Below are 21,552 nucleotides of genomic sequence, written 5' to 3'. Positions count from 1 at the left end.
GATCACTATTGTCAGTAGAACTTACCTCAGGAGAAGAAGAAGATGAAGGCTCTTGCGGAAGTGGAGCTCTACGCACATATACCAATGGAGGATTATTAAATCTGGAAGAGGATGAAGTTTGGTTCGGGAATGTGGGCACAGATTCCAAAGGAAAAGGAGGGATAGGTAATGGAAAAGACTCAGCTGGATCAACCTGCAGCAGGGAACCCAAACTAGAGTAATATGGAGAGGATTCCAGGAAAGATACATCCGCACTGACATACTCTCGGCGAGAGATATGATCATAACATCGATAGCCTTTTTGATTTTTTGGATAACCGATAAATATGCATTTTGTAGCTTGAGTGGCTAATTTATCACGGTCAGGGCCAAGTTTGTGTACAAAACAAACACATCCAAATATTTTTGGTGTGAAAGAAAAAAGTTGGGCATTAGGTTTTAGGATATATAATGGAATTTGATCACCCACAGAGGACGAAGGCATGCGGTTGATCAGATAGCAAGCAGTGGTAATCGCATCACCCCAGTATAACGCAAGAACATTAGATTGAATCATAATGGTCCTGGCAACATCAAGGAGGTGCCGATGTTTTCGCTCAGCCACCCCATTTTGTTGAGATGAATAGGCACAGGAAGTTTGGGGTTGGATGCCATGATCTTGGTAAAATTGTAACAGACCTTTTGATTTAAACTCGAGAGCATTATCAGTGCGAACAATCTTGACAATAGATTCAAACTGAGTTTTTATTTCAAGAATTAGGGATTTGATAATACTTGGAACTTCAGATCGTTCTTTTATTAAAAATACCCATGATAACTTAGAGAAATCATCAACAATAACAAGATAATAACGACACTGAGTCCTAGTAGGAATCTTACTAGGACCCCATACATCTGCATGAAGAAGTTCAAAAACTTTATTACTAGACTGACTCTGACTCGAAGGGAACGAACTTCGATGATGCTTGCTCAACTGACATGCTTCACACTGAAATGATGTGGTGGAAGGAATCTGAGGAAATACCGACCGAAACTTTGACAATGAAGGATGACCAAGACGACAATGCCACTGAACAGGACTGAATGAATGTTCCACTGCAGCATGAACAAAACCCATTGGATGATGTAGGTAGTAAATTCCATTTTCTTCATAGCCTCCACCAATCTTCTTCCCCGTCAGCAAATCCTGAAAATGACAACCCATTGGATCAAATATTACTCTACAGTTTTGTTCTTTTATAAGGCAACTAACAGAAAGTAAACTTTGAGGAAAGTTTGGAGCATGAAGAGCATTTTTCAACTGTAATGAGGAGGATATAGAAATATTTCCCTGACCAACAACCGGGGAGGAGCTCCCATCGGCTAATGAGACTCCAAGCTGAGCCTTAATGTCCTTTAGATCTGAAAAAACACGTGAATTTCCACACAAATGTCTGGATGCACCAGAGTCAATAACCCACTTACTATCAGTCGGATGAAGATGATTTCCGGTTGAATAGGCAATACCAGTTACAGGAGGGGTGGAACTCAAAGGTCGAAGAGCGATCAATTCATCATATTCCGCACGACTAAGGGTGATACTGCTTTCATTTGCAGTGATATTCTCTTGTACATTTGTTGCCTCGATAGTAGTAACATTTGCTTTAGGAGTATATGACTTTGATGAAGAAGAGGTTGGCCGACCATGCTTATCCCAGTAACGATCTTCTAAATGTCCAGATTTTCCACAGAATGTACATTGAAGCTTTCCTCTGCCTCCCATACCACGTCCACGTCCTCTTCCTCTGATATTCTGAATATTTCCACGCCCATAACTAGATGATACAACAAGAGCAGATGACTGAGTCACAGGCTGAGATTGTGGCAGAGAGATCGCAAGTCTACTCAGACGATTGTAAGCATCAGCAAGAGTGGGAACATCTGATCCAGTCAACATTTGAACTTTTGCAACAGAAAAATATGAAGAAAGACCTGTAAGAAAACGAGCAACCATGGTTTGTTCTTGATGATCCTTTTGCTTCGAGCAACAAAGGGGCCTGTGAGCATTAAGTCTTTCAAACGCAACTTTGACAGAGGCATAGTACTGGGCCAAGGTCTGATCTCCCTGTTGCAAATTATATATTTCCTGTTCGACTTGCAGGATACGACTCACATTCGTTTCTTGTGAGTATGTATCACGAAGATTGTCCCACATCAGTTTGGCTGTATTATAGTAGATCAATCCATCTGCAATATGGGGTTCAACACTATTCATGATCCATGACATAACTATGTCATTATCTTCATCCCAAGTAACATATTTTCCCAATTTCTCAGTGGGTTCGCCTTCCAACAAAATATGTTTTCGACGATGTCCAGATACCGACATCATAAAAGTTCTGGACCACCTGGCATAGTTGGTTTCATTCAACCTTACAGAAGAGCCATACGAGAAGGGGTTGGCAAATGCTTTATATTCTCCAATATGTTCCAATTTGGAATCACATTTTGAAGTTTCAGCCATACTAACAAAATATTTCTGTTTCAGCAGAGATAAAAAATCTGGATAGATTTCAAGCAACCTAGCAGCTGTTCACAAAAAAGAAACCACGACAGTAAGGAACAACAGGCTACAAAAGGAGATTTTTTTCCAGGCACCGCAGGAATCAAGCCTGCAATTTCCACGACAGTAGTGGACAACAGCTCACACACATGAATCTTGAACAGCAACCCACACACATAACAATCACGCATCAGCCAGAACCAACGACCAGCACCTATACTCAACACAGACTCCCTCAGAAAAAAAAACTTTCACATAAACATGATGATTTTCAACACAACAGAGAAAAACAAGCTTGCTGTTTCCACTACAGAGCTTCCGATGCTGAAACTAATCACGACAACATGAAAAACCAATAACGACATCATGAAGAATCACGACAGATGTGGGTTTGATGCTGAATTCACGACAACAGTTGCAATCACGACAAAAAAAATAATAACGACAGCATGAAGAATCACGGCAGATGCTGAAATCACGACAGAGGCATAAAATCACGACAATAGTTGCTGAAATCATATTGACAGATGCTGTAAATCACGACAGCCACAAACAGGAAGTTCCTTTCTTCAAAGGACAAAAACAGTCACGACAGGGACATGATAAACACATCATGGCAGCAGACATAGCCATACGAAGATAGGATCTGTTATCAGCTGCCACACCCAGAAGTCACGGCATGTGAAACTCAAGAAAAAAAAATTACGACTGCCAGACCTGAGGGCTCACTCCCACGATGCTCTTTAGGTCTGATAACAGATCTAGGCTAGATCTGTCATCAGATCTCAAAAAAAAAAATTTAATCCACACCTGGTTTGAGTACTTGATGTTTGGTGTAGATCACGCTCCTGAGATCAGATCGATCACGCTCCTGAGATTGCTAGCTTTGATACCATGTTCAAGAAGAGAAGAGATGACCCGAACCCTAGGTAGAGAGAGAGAGAGAGGAAGAGAGAGAGAGAGAGAAAAGAGAGAGAGAAAAGAGAGAGAGAAGGGGAGAGAGACGACTGTGAGAATAGAACTCGATAACTTCATTAATTAGGGCTTCTCTCTATATTAAATAGAGAGAGGCAAAAGAGAAATTACATCTAAGTCCTTATGAGGACAGAATTTCAGAAAACCTCTAATATAAAATAACTTAAACAAAGAACCACCTATTCTCAACAATACCAAAACTAAATTTGAATTTGCTTTCGGTTTCTCAACTCTCGGACCATGGTTACGATATAAAATTATCTTCTAATAAATGTTGGATACTGGATTGCCGGTCCGAGAGGTTGATTGGGGAAGGCTCTAGGAAAGGAGATCCCTACTAGGTCAACTTTCTCCAAGTTCTCAAGAATCAATTTTGTAATGTTGTCTAAAATAAAGATATTCATGTGTAGCATAAGAGACTTGGACATCCCAATATTGTTAAAATTTTATATTTACCTTTTGTTAAACACCTTTGTAAATGAGATTTTACATGTAATGAATGTATTCTTGGGAAAATGAAAAGTTTACCCTTTTATCAAAGATTCATGTTTACAACAAAACCTTTTGAAATTGTTCATTTCGATGTATGGGGTCCATCTCTTGTGATATCTAAAGGAGAATTCTCATATTATGTGATTTTTGTTGATGATTACACTAGATATTGTTGGATATACTTTCTCAAATATAAGCATAAAGTTTTTTTGACTTTCAAAACTTTTCATTTGATGATCTTAAATCAATTCAATGACAACTTAAAAATCCTTAGATCCGACTCTCGAGGAGAATACTTATCAAACAAATTCAAGAGTTATCTTGAAAGTTATGGTATTCTCCATAAAAAATCTTGTCCAAAAACTCCTCAACAAAATAGATTAGCCGAACAAAAGCATAGGCATATTATTGAAATAACTTTTTGCTTATTTCGCAAAACATTCCAAAAAAAACTTTGGGCTGAAGCAACCCTTACATCGGTCTATCTCATAAATAAACTTACATCAAGAAATTTGAACAAAATTTTTCCTTTTGAAAAATTATATGAGAATGAACCTAACTATAGCAGATTAAGGCTGTTTGTATGCAAATGTTTTGTCCTTACGGATAAAAATGATAAGCTTTCCCCAAAGGCCATTCCTTGCTCCTTTCTTGGTTATTCGGAAACCCAAAAGGGTTTTCGATGTTATGATGTTAAAAATGACAAATTGTATGTTTCCAGAAATGTGAGTTTTTTGGAAAATCTTAGTGGTTTCGAAAGTCTTGTATCTCATGATGAGAATGTGGATTATTCCTTTTTATTTGAAATGTTAGCTAAAGATGATGATGATGAGTCAATTCAGAATAACTCGAGCGATAATGAAACCGAGGAAACTATCACCTCTCTGCTCTCTCCCCCTCATCAACATATCAATGATGGATCATCTAGAGAGCCCATCACCTATGTCTATAGAGATAAAAGCACCTCCGGAAGTGCTCTTGAAAGATATGATGATACCAGTAAGACTTTTCTCCCAAGAGAGGGGAACCTGCGAAGGACTTGAAAGACATAGGAAAGTTTCCTCTAGGTTTATCTCATATAACTCTTTTTCACCTAAATATAAGGCTTGTCTTAGTGCCATTCATTCTTATATAGAACCTATAAATTTTGAGGAAGCATGAAAATGGTCTGAATGGGTAGAAGCTATGAAGAATGAACTTGGTGCTCTGAGAAGAGCCAAAACTTGAGAATTTCAAGATTTGCCTAAGGGTAAGAAAACAATAGAATGTAGATGAGTATTTAAGGTAAAAACTAAAAGCGATGGATCTCTTGAGAAATATAAGACACGATTAGTTGCAAAGGGATATAGTCAAGAATATGAGATTGACTATGAAGAAACGTTTGTCCCTGTGACCCGAATGATCACTGTCCGGTGTCTCATCACCGTTACCTCAATCAACAAATGAAACATCTATCAAATGGATGCTAAAAATGCCTTCCTAAATGGTGATCTAAATGAAGAGGTTTATATGAATGCTCCACCAGGAATGAAGACTCCCAAAGGGAAAGTGCTTCGCCTTCGCAAAACACTTTATGGTTTAAAACAAGCCCTTAAGGCTTGGTATGAAAGGTTTAACTCCGTAATGTTAGAAAATGGTTTTTCCTCCTGTTTCACTGACACTGCCTTGTTTGTGAGAAAAACCAATGCAGGGATTGTCATTCTGCTTTTATATGTGGTTAATATGCTTATAACTGGAAGTGATTCTAAAGGGGTTAAAAGTATAAAATCAATTTTAAAAGATAGATTTGAAATGTCTGATTTAGGTTTTCTAACTTATTTTTTTGGGTATTGAAGTAGCATATTCTCATAGAGGGTATTTTTTATCTCAAACTAAATTTGCCTCTGAGATTATTGACAGGTCAGGTATTACGGATGATAAGGTTTGTGAAACTTTCGCTATAGTGGGAGCCAAAATGAAAATTGATGATGGTATTCCTCTCTCTGATCCTACCCCCTACAGACAACTTGTGGGATCATTAATGTATCTGAGTATTACTAGACTAAATATTTTTCATGCAGTTCATACTGCAAGCTAGTTTCAGCATGCACAAACATCGGTTCACATGAGTGCAATCCTGTGGGTCGTAAGATACATAAAGGGTACACTAAATAAGAGAGTATTCTTATCCTCTTCTTCTGAATTAAAATTAATTGCTTATGCTGATTCTGACTTATGAGGTGACCCAAATAACTGTCACTCCACCACTGGTTTTTGTGTGTTTTTAGGAGATTCGCTGATCTCATGGAGATGCAAGAAGCAACAAAAAGTGTCTTTATCCTCAATTGAAGCTGAATATCGTGCCACGACAACTGCTACCATGAAAATCGTATGGATTCATCAGCTACTAGAAGACATGAAGATCATATTAGAAGGGCCCACCAAACTATGCTATGATAAAAAGAGTGTAATTTATATTGCTAAAAATCATACTTTCCACGAGCGGACTAAGCACATTGAAATGGACTGTCACTATGTTCGTGAAGCCTATCCGAAGGGAGTCGTCGATCTTCTATATGTTACTTCAGAATATCAATTGGCAGACTTCTTCACCAAAGCTTTGTGTGCTCCGCGGTTCAACTTTCTACTTGGCAAACTTTCAGTCATCCTGCCATAAGTTTGAGGGGGGGGGGGTGTTAAATTATATATCAAATATTGTAATCTTATATATATATATATTTTATATATAAAAAAGGTGATACATATACATGTACTATATATATGTATTTACCTAATTATATATATAAAATATATATTTCTTTATTATTAGCCGTAGGGGTAGTTTAATCATTTCACCATTCTTGCGCATATTCATTTTACGAATATGCTTGTAATTTTGCTTTTTTCTTTTCTTTTCTTTTATTTTTTCTTTTTAAATTCTTGTGTTTTTAGCACATGGAGGGGCCCACCCAACATGATCGTTGGGCCGTCCAATGGTTATAATTATAACCGTTGGAGGGGTCCCAACGATCATATTGGGAGCCCCTCCATGGCCTCTCATGTTGTATAATTACGGGTGTTCCCCCTTGAGTTCCCTTATGCTTTTGTAAAGACCCCTTTGGGTTCTAATATATTGAAGTTGATACTTTTATGCTTTGGTGCATGTGTATCCGTGCTTTTGTTCACTTGTGTGAGTTCTCCTTTGTGCTTTTGTGCACACTTCGTGTTTCTAGCATTGTATTTCTACTCAAGATCTCTTTTTATAAAGATTTTCACAATGGCGTGATTTTTGTTGGACCATTTTTTCAACCAAAGTTGATCCAGATGATGAAAGGAGGCATAGTAAAGAGGATGAACTGATACAAAGGGGTGTATGAAATACACAATTATTGTCCTAAATTCTGGGACCAATTGAGAATCATAGAGATATCTAGGTTGGATTTGGACCATGTGTAATCAATGTCTTCATAACCAAACTGAAGACCCATTTCTTTATGCTGTTCCAAAAAGATGGGCTTTTTTCAAGATGTGGTGGAAGATTGGATTGACAGCATCTGTGATATTTTGCGGAGAAAGGTTATAGATTGTACACAATGGTTTTTTTTATGAGAATTCTAATACCAAATCCTTGATTTAGAGTGAGTTTGTTAAATCACATTAGGTGTTAGCTTCATAGACAAATTTATGAATGTCGACTCCTCGAATTCTTTTATATGGTGAATCAATAAGTTCCTTTTATGTCCTTAGTTTTTTATAGGCCTTTCTTGTTAAATTTTTGTCACACCCATAGTTGTATGATTTTACAGGTATGACTTATTAATTGCTCACAAGGAAGATCTGGGTCAGCTTATAACACTTGAACAAGGAAAGCCCATGAAGGAGGCCTTGGGTGAGGTAACTCATTCACCCGCCAACCTGTGATTCTGATTAATTAATCCTATTACTTTGTTTCCCCTAACTATGAATGAGTTCACTTTCAAAGCATAAATTGACCTGCAGGTAACATATGGTGCCAACTTCATTGAGTTTTATGCGGAGGAAGCAAAAAGAATATATGGCGATATCATCCCCTCTCCTTTACCTGATCGACGTTTGCTTGTCTTGAAGCAGGTGAGCTTACAGATTCTAGTTTATTGAGCTTATCTGGTTTTATGGTATGAAGCAGGTTTACTTTTTACTGTCTCTTTGTTGTTGTAGTTCTTACATGAAATAACTTTTTTATTTTTGACTTGAAGCATGTCCTTCATTGTTCTTCTATTGCGAAGATATTGTGTTAAGACTTACATATTATATATTATATTGTTTATGTCTTTCTGTTGATTTGCTCAGACTTAAATCTTCGATTTGAGCAGTTGATCCTTGATCAGTTCTCAGATAACCTGATACAGTCAAATCAGAATCTTGACTGTGTATTATTGTGATACGAAAAGTGCTGACATTAGTCTTGGGACATGACAGGTTATATCGCAGGGACATGCCATTTTTGCCCCGTGTCTAGAAACATATCACAACATGAGGACATGACACATGACACACCCATGACATGTACAGACACTGTCATTGTTTTTCAATAAATTTTAATGGTTTTAAATAATACTTTAAATGTATTATTATATGTTTAAATTCGAAAATTAAATTAAATAATTAATTAAGTCCATGTTTTCATTCACTATTTTTTGAAAAACTCTGCGAACTTGTGCCTCGATCCTGTAACAAGTCATGGTTTCTTCGTGTCTTTATGAGATACATGACGGATGGAATCATATATTGACTTCACTGGCTTTTGGCTGATAGATGGTCATGGCTTTTAAGCATACATATTTGCACAGTGACAATAAAAGTACCATACCATTGCCAAATGAAGCATATTAAGATTGATTAGTCATTGTCTTGACAATGCTCTTGGTTGGCACCGTTTCTCTATCCTATGTTTCTCTAGTGGATAAGTTTTATACTTCACATATAAGGATGGATCATCTGTGATACTTTGTTAGTCTTTTTAGTCTTTTATTTTCTTCCCTTTAAAATAGTGGCCTTTATATGGTTTGTTTAGATATTTTTATTATGCTGTTTTATTTGATTGAATTTTATTTTTATTACTCATGAAGGTTAACACAAGCTTTCCCTTCATCCAAATGTCCATCCTCTTCTTCTAAAGAAGGTAAACCAGTGGCCATTATGTGACCATTGTGTACTGCTAGTAAAAGAACATGCTAAGCATTTATCAAGTTGGATACTTCACCCCTTTATGGCGGGCATGTTTATACGCTTGTGCATAGGCTGAGCTTGACATAATATATTGGTTCGTATTGCCCTGTTGATAAAACGATTTCCTCCAAAGCTCCATTTTGGAGGTTTGAGTGATCTTCCTTTATAAGAGAAAGGTCCCTCCTTTTGATCATGCTGCTTGCCCTTTATTTAACATTTTACGGAAATATTTTTATGATATCTTCATGAAACTAGTTGAGATTAGTTGAGAAATGATGACAGGTTTTTGAATAGAACAGTGACAATATATTGATGAAGTGATGGTTCATTGATTTTATGCTGCCATCAATTCCATGGAACTTATTGTGCTGGTGACTGTCATTTCACTTCAGCATCACATAATGGAAGCATTCTGTGGGAATGAGTGTTACTAAGTATGAGATGATGGACATGATAAAGATGGTTCAGCCGGGTCATCAATCATCAAGTGGCCAGTGTGCAAAATTGTGAGGCTTGTGGAAGAAATGATCAAATTGTTCCTTGTATGTTGACAAGCAAAGAGATAATTCTGAAAAGAGGAAAGCTTTTTTATTTAATTCTGACAAACAATGGACTATAGTAAATTCAGATGTTAAAGTATCTTGTTCCTTCATGGAAAAAAAGTATCTTGTTCCTTATCAAGCCAGTCCAGATTTTATTTTTCCAATTTAATCATTGATCATAAACTTTTCTGTGGTTGATGAGTTTTTGCGTGCTATATGGGAAACATTCCCCCTTCATATTCAAGCCATTTTTATATGGCAATTGATATGTTAGACTAGTTTTGATGTCTAATCCCCATATTTGGTTTATTGCTATAATATATTTTGCAATAAATTGATTCTGGTGCTTATCTTACACTAAATTTTCATAGAAGATCATATTTTTTTGTAGCCTATTGGTGTAGTTGGGGCGATTTCTCCCTGGAATTTTCCTTTGGCTATGATCACACGGAAGGTATGACAGGATTTTTCCATCTCTTATAAATGGAAAAGACAAGATATTAAAATGATATTACGTAAAATATCTTAAATTGTTTATTTCTCATGCTAGATATTGTATATAAAAAGTGCATAGTAATTACAGGTAGGCCCTGCTCTTGCTTGTGGCTGCACTGTCGTTGTTAAACCATCAGAGCTGACTCCATTGACAGCTTTAGCAGCAGCAGAGCTTGCACTACAAGCTGGAATACCACCAGTAATCTCTCATCACTTTTTCCATTTTAAGTTCGATGATGTTTCAGGTTTCACTTATTCTCATTGCCCTATATATCAAGAGAAGTCCTGAATCGGAGGAACAGAGCAAGCAAAAATATATTGTCAGTTTGAGACAAAAATATCCTGCTGTTGAGTTGAAACCAAGTGATCTCTAAAGCGTATCTCCTTTGACCTCCACTGCTAAAGTAGTTAATTGCATAAAATCATGTGTAGCCTTTGTGCTAACATAGTCAATTTTCATGATAGTTTTTGTGTTAAGTCTTATATATATATATATATATATTATAGTGCTTTGGTTGACCCTTTTAAATGTCTTGTTCCGAGATACATGCATCTGAAGCTTTAACTAACCAATAATTATGAGGAACATTGAATATGTACTATTTGGAATGTTTAAAATATCAGAGGATACAATTGAGGTTTTCCATGCCCACTAGGACCTATGTTGATAATTCAAGTGCATATCTTCTTTTTTAAGACCTTTTATGGTGATCAGTGTTGTGAAAAGCGTTGAGGCGTAGCGAGGCGCTCCACCAAAATCTGAGGCGAGGCGTAAGCCTCAAGGCGTAAGCCTCAAGGCGTAAAGCGTAAGCCTCAAAGTTTTTTTTTTTAAAAACTTAAAAAAACTATAAAAATATCTAAAATTATAAATAAATAAAAAAATCTTTATTGATGAAGCAACAACCAACAAGAAATAAAAAATCTCAAAAAATAGTGAGTTCATAAAAAATAATAGTGAGTGAGTTCATCAAAAATAAAACTTTAAGCCTTAGGATTTTTCTTAATAAGCTTGAAAATACAACACACATATCTCCAATATTTAAGCCCAAACAAGAATAGTGAGTTCATAAAAAATAAAACTTTAAGCCTTAGGATTTTTCTTCGTAAGCTTGAAAATACAACACACATATCTCTCTAAATCAAAATATATATGCATGGTAAAAATTTAACATCTCCCATATCAAGATAGAGATCTAAAACAGATCATAACTGGGTCAAAATTTTTTTTTTATCAGATCCAACTAAGTTTATAAGAAACTACATATACCAACTTGATCCAATTAAGATCCAAACATATTTGGATAAAGTTTTGAGAGGTATTTTACAAACCAAAAGCACCTTTCTATAAAAATCAGAAAAATCAAAAAATAGTTTTGAGCAAAAATAATAAATCGGAACAATGAAACATAATTTTTAAAACTTTTTGAGTTAAATAAAAATTATAGGTGCTTTTCTGTAATTTTAAAAAAGAACCAATTCTGAAAAAATTCTCAAACTACAACTCTGTTTCTATATTTTTCAGAGAACTGTTTATTATTTTTTCGAAAAATAAAAGCCCTCTTTCTGTAAAACATAGGTTGAGATCAGGGTAATATCATAATTTTATCTAAAAAACGTGCAAGGGTTCTCGACCCATCTCAGACCCCTTTTTTTTTCATTCTGTTTGTTTTTTTTCCTCTTCTTCTGCAGGTTCCACTATCGTCGCTAGTTTCGGCACAACTCCACCATCTCCGGTTACTCGTCGGTGCTCCACCGTGCCATCCTCCGCAAACCACCACTACAGTCAGAGACTCCGACACGACCATCTAACGGAGGGGGGTCTCCTCCATCCTCCCTGTTGCTTCTGTGTCCCGACCTCCACCACCGGGATGCCGCCTCCGCCCTCCTTCACGAGCCCTCCAACGCAGTCGGGGTAGGAAAGCGGTTCCTCCTCCGTGAGCTCCCCCAAGGGCTTGTCCAGGGGCGACCGAAGCGTCCCCTCCGACGCCTTTATCTTCCTCCCTAATTTTGGCTGACCCGCTGGATTCCTCCTCCTCTTCCTCCATGGTGGAAGAAGTGGTGGCGGTTGTGGTGCTTGGCGTCGTAGTAGCCCAGCGGGTTCTTCTCATCCCTCCTTTGACATCAGCCCAAAGAACTCCGCCACGTCGGCCTCCACCCTCCGTCGAAACTTCGGTGGGACCCCGTGGTTCACCAACTGAAAGAACCCCCACTCCTTGCACGCCTTCCCCACCAACTCGGTGAGTTCGTCGGAGATTGAAGAGGTGTCAAAGAGCGGCACTTTAAAAAAATTGGGGTGCGTGGTTGCGGGAGGGTATAAATTTGCGCGATGCAGCACCTTTACTAAGGGGCTTATGGTTTTCCACATTAACTGAAAACAAAAAGAATAAATTAGAATAGTTGAATGCATTTTCTGTGCATGAACTACAGCAAAAAGAGGCGTGTACGCCTCAGTCCGAGGCGCGCCTCGCCTCAAGGCGTGCGCCTCAAGGCCTATAAGGCGCACGCCTCATGGGTGTTGAGCTTTATACCTGTGCCTCAAGGCACAAAGGCCCTCGCCTTGAGGCGAGGCGCGCTTTTTGTGCCTTGAGGCGTGCTTTTAATAACACTGATGGTGATAGATCACCCATCAGTTTACAAATTCTTGTATTCAACATAATGGAGTTATTGAATGGAGAAAGAAAATGATTGTGAAAATGGATGGATATTCATCAAGCACGCCTCTCTTCATCACAGATGGTGTTAAAATATGTAAACAGTGTACATATGTATATATTTCTATATATATTATATTATATGTATATACATATGTATATGTAATATCTCATAGAATTGTGCCTAAATTTCTATTTAATAAATATAATTTTTATTAAATAAATATATTTCCGCTGTTAGATTAATATAACATATATATAATATGTATATAGTGGCTGACGTTGAGTATCTTGGATCCATTGTTGAGATCCATGATCCATATGGGTGTGGATAAATAAGTGGTTAAAATAAATAAAAAAATTATTATTATAATAATAAAAGATAAGACATATATATATGTCTTATCTTAATAAAAGATAAGACATATATATATGTCTTATCTTTTATTATTATAATAATAAATTTTTTATTTATTTGAGTGTCTCGGGCCGATCTTTCGGAATGGGGCATGTGCAGTTCAGATCTCTACTTAGTGGAAAATGCATCAAGTGTAGGAACGCGCGATATGCGTTCGCTTGATCAGTGAGGTGCGGTGGTAGCATGACATGCGATTGACATCAGTGTCGTCGTTAGTGTATCGTTGTGTGGCAGCACAGACGTGAAGCGTTGTTCGGTTAAGTAGTACCAGCGGATCAGAGGATGTTGCCTTAAGGACCTCTCGGCTTGCAAGATGTTTCCCACGCATAGCGGTTAGACGCACGGGGGTGCATGTGAGTTAGGGCTAATTCCCCCAAGAATCACCTTAGGTGATTCCAACCGAGTATGGTGACTCGGGGCTAGGCAAGTGAATGCCTAGGCACTGGCGAATGAGTCTGGGTGGTGCTCTTCGCTATGGTGTTTAATCATCAATTGGTTTTTGGACTGGGGGCCACAAGGTCTTGTTCCTTCAGTGGCGAGGTTTTGCTATGTCGTGCGCATGGAGCTGCAAGACGCTTCATGGCACGCAAGGCTAAGACAAAGTTTGTGCCTCTTTCAGAAGTGATAGCTGGTATGAGACGGTTATGCACTAAGCGACATAGACTACATGGAATGCGCATTTGAAAATGCGCTTGATCAGCTTTCGCTAGGCAGTTGCGCACGGGGTGGTGTGCAGGGCTAATGAAAATGATTCAGCACATGGAATGATGTTGTTATGCGGCCTTTGGCCGTTAGGCTGTCCAGCATGGGCAACTTGACGTGTCACTGGCTTGCGAAGCATTCTATGCTCGTGACAGAGCGATAAGTGGGCTTGCGGCGGTAGGGAAGGACCGTCACGCCACATTGACTTATTGAAAAGTAAGCCCATGACAATGAGAGTCTACTTCCTTAAAGAAGTAGAACTCTTTTAGAAAATGACGTTCCCCCTTATTGGGGAGTCCTAGTGATGTTATAAAAGAAAGGGGCGTGACCACCTCTCCCTCTCAAATCACGATTTTGAGAGAGAGAGGGGAGCAATGTTAGAGAAAGAGTGTAGGGAGGGCTGATACACAGGAAAAAAAATAGGGAGTAGAGTGAACTGTGGGTGAGAGAGAGAGGAAAGCTGCAACGTTTTCCTCTTTTCCATCTCCTTCTTTCTTCAAGGTTCAGCCACAACAAGGAAAAGAAAAGGCACGAGTCTTTTTCTTTTTTCGATAGAACTTGGAGTTTTGCATGGGTCAAATTGCATGAGGTTAAGAGAACTCAAATATGCGTTATATATGCAAATATAAATATGCCTGCATTTTTCTGTTCTTTAACAGGATACGCAGCAGTATATATATATATATATATATATATATATATATATATATATATATATATATATATATATATATATATATATATATATATATATATATATATATATATATATATATATATATATGTGTGTGTGTGTGTGTGTGTGTGTGTGTGTGTCTGCAATTTTCCTGCGTGTTGAACATATATACAAGTCTGCGATTTCTTGCAGTCTTGAATACATGTATATATCTGTTTTTCCTGCGTTTCTGGACAGATATACAAGTCTGTGATTTTCTGCAGTCTTGATTATGCATGTGTTTGCTAATTTCTGCATTCTTGATCATGTACATGCCTGTGTTTTTTAGCGTTATTGAACATGCATAAGCCTGCAATTTTTAGCATTATTAAACATGCATAAGCCTGCGATTTTCTGCGTTTTTGAACATGTATTGTTATGCCTGTGATTTTCTGCGTTCTTGAGCAAAGTTCGCAATATATATATATATGTCTGCGATCTTGATTGTATTTACAGTATATATATATAGGAAAGAGGACAAAGATCACAACACTACGTCCTTGAATTAAATACGTAAGCAGTAGCCTGTGCACTAAAACGCAACGACAAAGTAAATGACATAAAAGAAAAGACAAGGATCGCAAAAGTGTGTCCTTGAATTAAATACGTAAACAACATGTGCACTAAAGCACAATGACAAAGTAAATGACCTAAAGGAAATGACAAAAATCGTAAAACTGTGTCCTTGAGTTAAAAGCACACACACATATATATATATATATATATATATATATATTAATGGAAGTTTAAATGTTTATTCTCAGATTAGTCTTTCCATTGTCCTTTGCGCAACTTTTTCCTACCTCGGAGAATGTTGGTTACGCTGACGTTTTCGGGCATAGGTGATAAGGGTCTCGTGCCTCAGTGCGCGCATAGTATCCGTTGCGCCAATGGAGTGCGCGCACTACGTAAAAAGCGTTTCTTTATTAAAGATGAAGTGTTGAACCCGAAAAAAAGAGGGTAGGACTGTGCCCCTGCTCGTCGGCCTATCAGAAAGCGGGATGGGGTGCCCTTGCTCGACAGTTTGACAACAAAGAGGAAGGGGACATGGTGCAGCCCCTGCCCGTTGGCCTGACAAAAGGAAAGGAGGGCGCAGGGTGCAACCCTTGCCCACTGTCTTGACCGAAGAAGGGGAAGGGGGCAGGGGGTCCGCCCCTGCCCGCCGGCCTTACATAAGAGGGAGGGGCCAGGGGCTGCACCCTTGCCCTCAGGCCGGAAAGGGAGGAGGTAGGGGAGGCGTCGCCCCTTGCTCGTTGGTCAGGAAAGAAAAACGCAGGGGGCATCACCCCCTCCTTGTTTGCTTGTCAGATAAAGGGAGCAGGGAGGGGTAGCGCCCCTCCTCTGCTAAGAGATGGAGAGATAAGGGAGCAGGGAGGGGGACGACACCCCTTCCCCGACTCAGAGCGCAGGGGGGAGGGGGTTGCACCCCTCCCTCGACGTCAGAGAGAAAAGGAGTGGGGAGGGGAACGGTGCCCCTCCCCTGTCAGCATAGAGAGAGAGAGCAGGGAAGGGGGCGGCGCCCCTCCCCTGCGAGACCAAATCAGAGAGCGTGAGAAAGCAGGGCTGTGAAACCGAAACAGAGAGAGGGAGCAGGGAAGGGGGCGGCGCCCCTCCCCCGCGGAACCGAAACAGAGAGAGATACAAAGAGGAGAAGAGAGATAGAGAGAAGACAGAGAGTTGAGAGTGCAGGGATGGAGGCGCGTACCTGCAGGTCGCCGGCGTGGGGGAGGGAGGTTGTCATGAGGGGGGGGGGGTCCGACGAGGAGAACGAGCGAGAGGGGAGAGAGAGAAGTCGGGGTCTCCTTTGCTTAAAAGGAGACCCCCCCCCCTCCCGTGTTTAAATAGAAACACAGGGGGCAGGTCGGGTCCGGATCCAACCTGGATCCGAAACTTAAAAAAAAAACGGGTTTTACAAAGCCTCTCTACTGCCTGAACTTGTTTTGTGTTACTAGTGGTGTACTAGGTCTTCCTTTGCTTTCTTAGCCTCTTTTCGTTATGGTTATCTTCCTTTTAAACTTCGGATCTGCACAGGGTGCATTGAACATTGTAATGGGCAATGCTTCAGAGATTGGAGATACGTTACTGGCTAGTCCTCAGGTATGGGAAATATATTTCATTTATTCCTTTCTCTTTTATCCTTTTTTTTTCATTTTTTTTAAAGTATGGTTCTTTGTTGATTCCATTGATTTTCCTTAAATTGGTAGTGCTCTAGTTTGCTAAATAAATTCTTGTATCTTGTTCTCTTCTTGTGTCTGCTAGGTGAGAAAGATCACTTTCACAGGCTCAACAGCTGTGGGTAAGAAACTAATGGCTGGTGCTGCAGGAACAGTTAAGAAGGTAGGCTATTTTACATATTGTGGCTATATAGATGAAAGGCCTATTATGTATGAAAACAAGCCAAGGTGGCCGTTGATTGTGGATGGTAACTACTTGTCGTATGACTTCTAGAATTGGATCTTGCAGTATTAGGATATTATTTCAAGATAGCATTTAGTGTTTCTGTGGTGTTTGCTGACTTTTGGTGACCATCCATATGTGCAGAAAACTACTAAGGCTCCTTGTTACTAATATTAATCTTTCCCAAAGTTATGGAAGGCTCTTAAGTGGATTGGCTCAGAATTTTCCTTTGGAATCTTTTGTGTGGGACATAGCTTCAGTTTTTTAGCAATAAATCCGGGATGTGTAATTTTTGAATCTTGACCACATGCGAAGCTTAAAGCTACAATGCTGCCCTAAATCTTGTATTTATCTGTACTCTTTGGAGGGTGTATAATCCCGGCTATGGTCATATGCACAGATCTTTTTGAAAATGTATATGTGATCTTTGTAAAGTTGTCCATGCATTGCAAGAGGTAACATACTGTGGTATTTCATATTTTAGGGTCTTCAATATGGTAACAAAAAATGGAAATAGTAAAATAGGAGGTGGCTACTGCTAATGTTGGATTCTAAGCCATACATCTCAATTTTTTTTCTCACTTAAATGCATATGATTTATTGTTTCCATTTATAGATATCTTCTGATCATCATTATGGTAAAAAATTAACTATGTTGTTTTACTATGTCTCCTAGGATCTTTTACTAGGAGTTAAATTTCCCTTATCATCAATTAAAATCTCAACTAGTACACTATGAAATGGCACATAAAGACTTCTGTATATGCTAACACCTGTGAGGTATCACTTCACTGACATGACATGGAGGTACTACCATTGGGTTCTTTTCACTCATAACATGTGACCTTTACATGTACATCCTTTACTTAATTTTACTTGATTGCTTTGATTTTTTGGTAAATTCTGCCAATCTATTTTGGTTTTGTGTTCTTATAATTTTTCTTCTAGCTCATCTCTGCATGTCAGTATCTACTTGAATTATTACATGAGACTAAATTTCGTTACCTTCACAAAGTTAGAGGCACTTGCAACATATCTGGAGGTGATCGTCATAACATGTTTAATTTTTCTAGGTGTCCTTGGAACTTGGTGGAAATGCTCCTTGTATAGTATTTGATGATGCTGAATTGGACGTTGCAGTTAAAGGAGCTGTAAGACAATTGATTGCTTGACTTCTGTCATAATTGTGGGAGTTCTTTTTTGTTGATTCAACTTATTTTTTTTTCTTTTCCTTTCTTTTTTGTATGGCTGAATTGGTTGTGAAGTATTAGCCCAATGTATATTACTGCTGTATTGTGACGCCCCAAAACCCCGACCTTGTAAAAACCTTTGGTTTTTGAGCAAAATTTTTTTTTGAAAGGATTTAAAACAAATAGCGGAAGTACAAAGGGGTAAGCAAAGGCCGCAAGTCTGAGCGGGCCACAGTAAAAGATACAAACCACATATCCATTCCCATTACATATAATATCAGAGTTTTACAAAATGAGACTGAAAACATCCCTACAACAAGTCTCTCCCAAAATGAGGGGAAAACTCCCCTCAAACCCCAAAACAAGACACGGACCAAGATCTGCAGCTAAGTGTGGGTCTCAAGTCTCCAACCGTACACCGTCGCATCGCCACTGCGCCTACTCATCACCTGTATCCCCATAAAACGGGGTCAGAACTCTTGCGAGTTGGTGAAGATCAACAACATTGCATATCCATTTTATCCAGAAAAGGCACATATCATGCAACAGGTAAAGTGACAGATATATGTGCAAGTGTCAGGTAAGTGCTCGTGCTAGAAGACTGTAGAACTACAAGTAATAGTATGACAACTGAAACAGAGCAGGAGCTAACCAGCAAGGTACAATAATTAAAGGAACTACAAGCAGTGCCAAAGTAAGCAAGTAACCAACTACTGTACGTCAGTCTGTTTGGTTAGTCTTTATGTTCTTCTTTTTAACCTCCTTCGGGTACGCGAAGGACAGACCCTCGAGTTCTGTGAGACATGCACCCGGCGTCGGTTATTAAATTTTTAGTGTGGTAACCGGGGATGCTACAGAACGAGAAAAACCACCTGCGGGCGACACGCAGCCAGGAGAAACCTTTCGCAGGGGTAAAGGATTGCAATCCGTACTACTGCAGTAGCAAAGGTCCCTGTGGAGGGCAACCTTGACCTCCCTAACTCCGAGTGACTGGAGGTCAGAGGGCACATCGGCTCCTCAAAAGAACAGGTCGTAGTAACGACATGTCACTCGGGGCTGTACCATTTACCCTCTCCCTGGGTGACCAAATTTGTGAATGGGGCGCGGCAGGATTATCTTATTTAGGCTCATTCTTCAAGTCGTACCTCCCTTCGAGGTAATTGTGCCTCGTGGTCCCCGCGGGGTACGCAAACGAGGACTTGGCCTGCCCATCCACGTGCTCAGCCTCTCACGGCCACCACGAGCACATCGCCTGTGAAGACGATATTATAACATTTTCATTTTTATGCCTAGGGTGACACAAGGTGTGAGTACACTCTCACAAACCCGGGCCACTGCCCGAAGACTCCAACCGAGTCCCAAACCTCAATAGGTCAAAAGTGTCATACCCTACAGTGCTTTCAGTTCTTTCCAGGAGTATGTCACATCGAGTACAAAACACACCTCTGGTGCGTCGTATATCCATTGATATACGAATGTGAGCCAAAACAAGAAGTACTCGACGGACCTGAACGGGTGACATACGTGTCATGATGTGCCACGTGCATAAACCACACATTATCACGATTTGGAACACATGTTCATAAAGGCACAAATCTGAGCGATAATAGGCTCCAAATATATATATATCAACATGTCCGTACGACAACCAGTGTCCAAAGCTTTAAGCACGGATCTCCCAAATACACATATTTTCGCCGCCCTACGTCGGCTCCAACACTTAGCGAAACCATTCGCTTAGGGAAGACCGTAGTGTAGACACTGATGAGTGTCGAGAAAGGTTCTTAAAGCAACCCCAAGTGTACGGGGATTACGCCAATACATCCGTGATGTGCCACTGCACTAGCAAAACTCAAAAAAAAGTCACAACGACGGTTTTCTGCTGAAAACGTCGAAAGGCCCAAATACTTGGGAAACGTAATAAGGTACATGGGCAGCGTACCGCTCGCCACACTATACCCCTCTCCAAACTCACCACGATGTGGCAGCGAAGGCTAAGGTGGTCATTCTGGACCACTGACGTGACGGCAAGGGTATGATGGTACAATGTGTGCCAAAATTCCAAAAAGGCTAATCGTAGTCCACCAGGCCCTATAGGCAGTTCCGAACCATGCACCGTTGGTGCCAAGTGTACAAAACGGCTGTTTGGACATCATACACGTGCTACAAGGAGTCTATTAGTGACTCTCTATCGGTTTGGCCTTCATGCGTGCATTTTCGTGCTTTTTGAATTGGCGGCAAGTGGAAATCGCATATATATGTAGTCTAGGCCTGTCGTCCCAAACTCATAGGGCTGTGACAGCCACCAACACGAGCTTCACTAAGCTCTACACGAGGCTACTGGGTGGGTGCAGCAGGTCACGCAACCACCTAGTGGTTGGCTAAGCTTTGCGGGCGCACTTAGCACCCGTCGCCACCATAAGGCTCCAACCGGGGTCGTTTGGGCAGCCTGGTCTGCTGGACCAGACCCGGACCAACCTTGGTCTGACCTATGTGTCAGACCCTAGGCTGCTAAGGCAGCAGCCTGCAATGGGCCGCGAGCAGCCTGCACCATGGGGTGCAGCTAGGGTGCGGTTGGAAGGCGACGGCCAGCGACCAGCTGGTCTGGTCCACGTTGGACCAGACCCTGCCGGGTCTAGGAGGGAACCTCCTTGGCCAAAGGACAGCCAGCAGCAAGGCTGCGGCCTGCTGGCTGCTGGGGCGTGTCCCAACGAAAAGGGCGCTCCGGGTGTAAGGCACACCCGGTTACCCAAAACCATGGGCGTCCCGTGTGGCGCCCCTTCCCCATATGATTGGGGAAGTCCCAATAGGTGGGTCCGAACCCCGAAGTGGGTCAGACCACCCTGCCATACCGAACGCTGCAGAGGTTGCAGCGGGACACGGCGAGTCCCGATCGATCTCTCTCTTCTTCTTTTTTTTTCATATGTATATATAGTTATATAGTTATTTGCATGGCCCAAAAATAGCCTGAAAGATGACCCGATTAGGGGTCCGTCCGCACCAAAATAGCAAAAACTTCAAACACGGAACTCGTAGATCCGCGTCTCAGCTTCACACAGACACCAAGATCACTTCGATCCGACCATCGGTCTGGAAAAGGGCGCTGTGTTACCAGACAGTGTCTGGAACTTTCTGGACCACTGTCAAAACCCTGTCAGTCTGCAAAAACCTGACTTTTTGAAGGGTTTACAAAACGAATCAGGGAAAATTTCCAACATCGAAGTCGTAGATAATCATTTTACCTTT

At 40.2% G+C, this 21,552-nt stretch overlaps 1 protein-coding gene across 1 annotated transcript in view; it reads left to right on the top strand.

The window, feature by feature from the left end:
* LOC149822738 (succinate-semialdehyde dehydrogenase, mitochondrial-like) overlaps nucleotides 1-21,552 on the top strand; it is a 165,456-nt gene that overhangs the window by 23,911 nt on the left and 119,993 nt on the right. The window contains exons 5-11 of the mRNA XM_089980026.1: nucleotides 7,795-7,882; nucleotides 7,988-8,098; nucleotides 10,130-10,192; nucleotides 10,322-10,432; nucleotides 16,751-16,816; nucleotides 16,979-17,056; nucleotides 18,190-18,267. Of these exons, the coding sequence (XP_089836152.1) occupies nucleotides 7,795-7,882; nucleotides 7,988-8,098; nucleotides 10,130-10,192; nucleotides 10,322-10,432; nucleotides 16,751-16,816; nucleotides 16,979-17,056; nucleotides 18,190-18,267 (595 nt within the window). The remainder of the gene's footprint in view (nucleotides 1-7,794; nucleotides 7,883-7,987; nucleotides 8,099-10,129; nucleotides 10,193-10,321; nucleotides 10,433-16,750; nucleotides 16,817-16,978; nucleotides 17,057-18,189; nucleotides 18,268-21,552) is intronic.

This window comes from Nuphar pumila, chromosome 11, assembly GCF_984573655.1.
Source record: "Nuphar pumila chromosome 11, dmNupPumi1.hap1.1, whole genome shotgun sequence".
NCBI lineage: Eukaryota > Viridiplantae > Streptophyta > Magnoliopsida > Nymphaeales > Nymphaeaceae > Nuphar > Nuphar pumila.
Note: the sequence above shows the minus strand (reverse complement) of the source record. Positions and strands in the feature narration are given on the sequence as shown.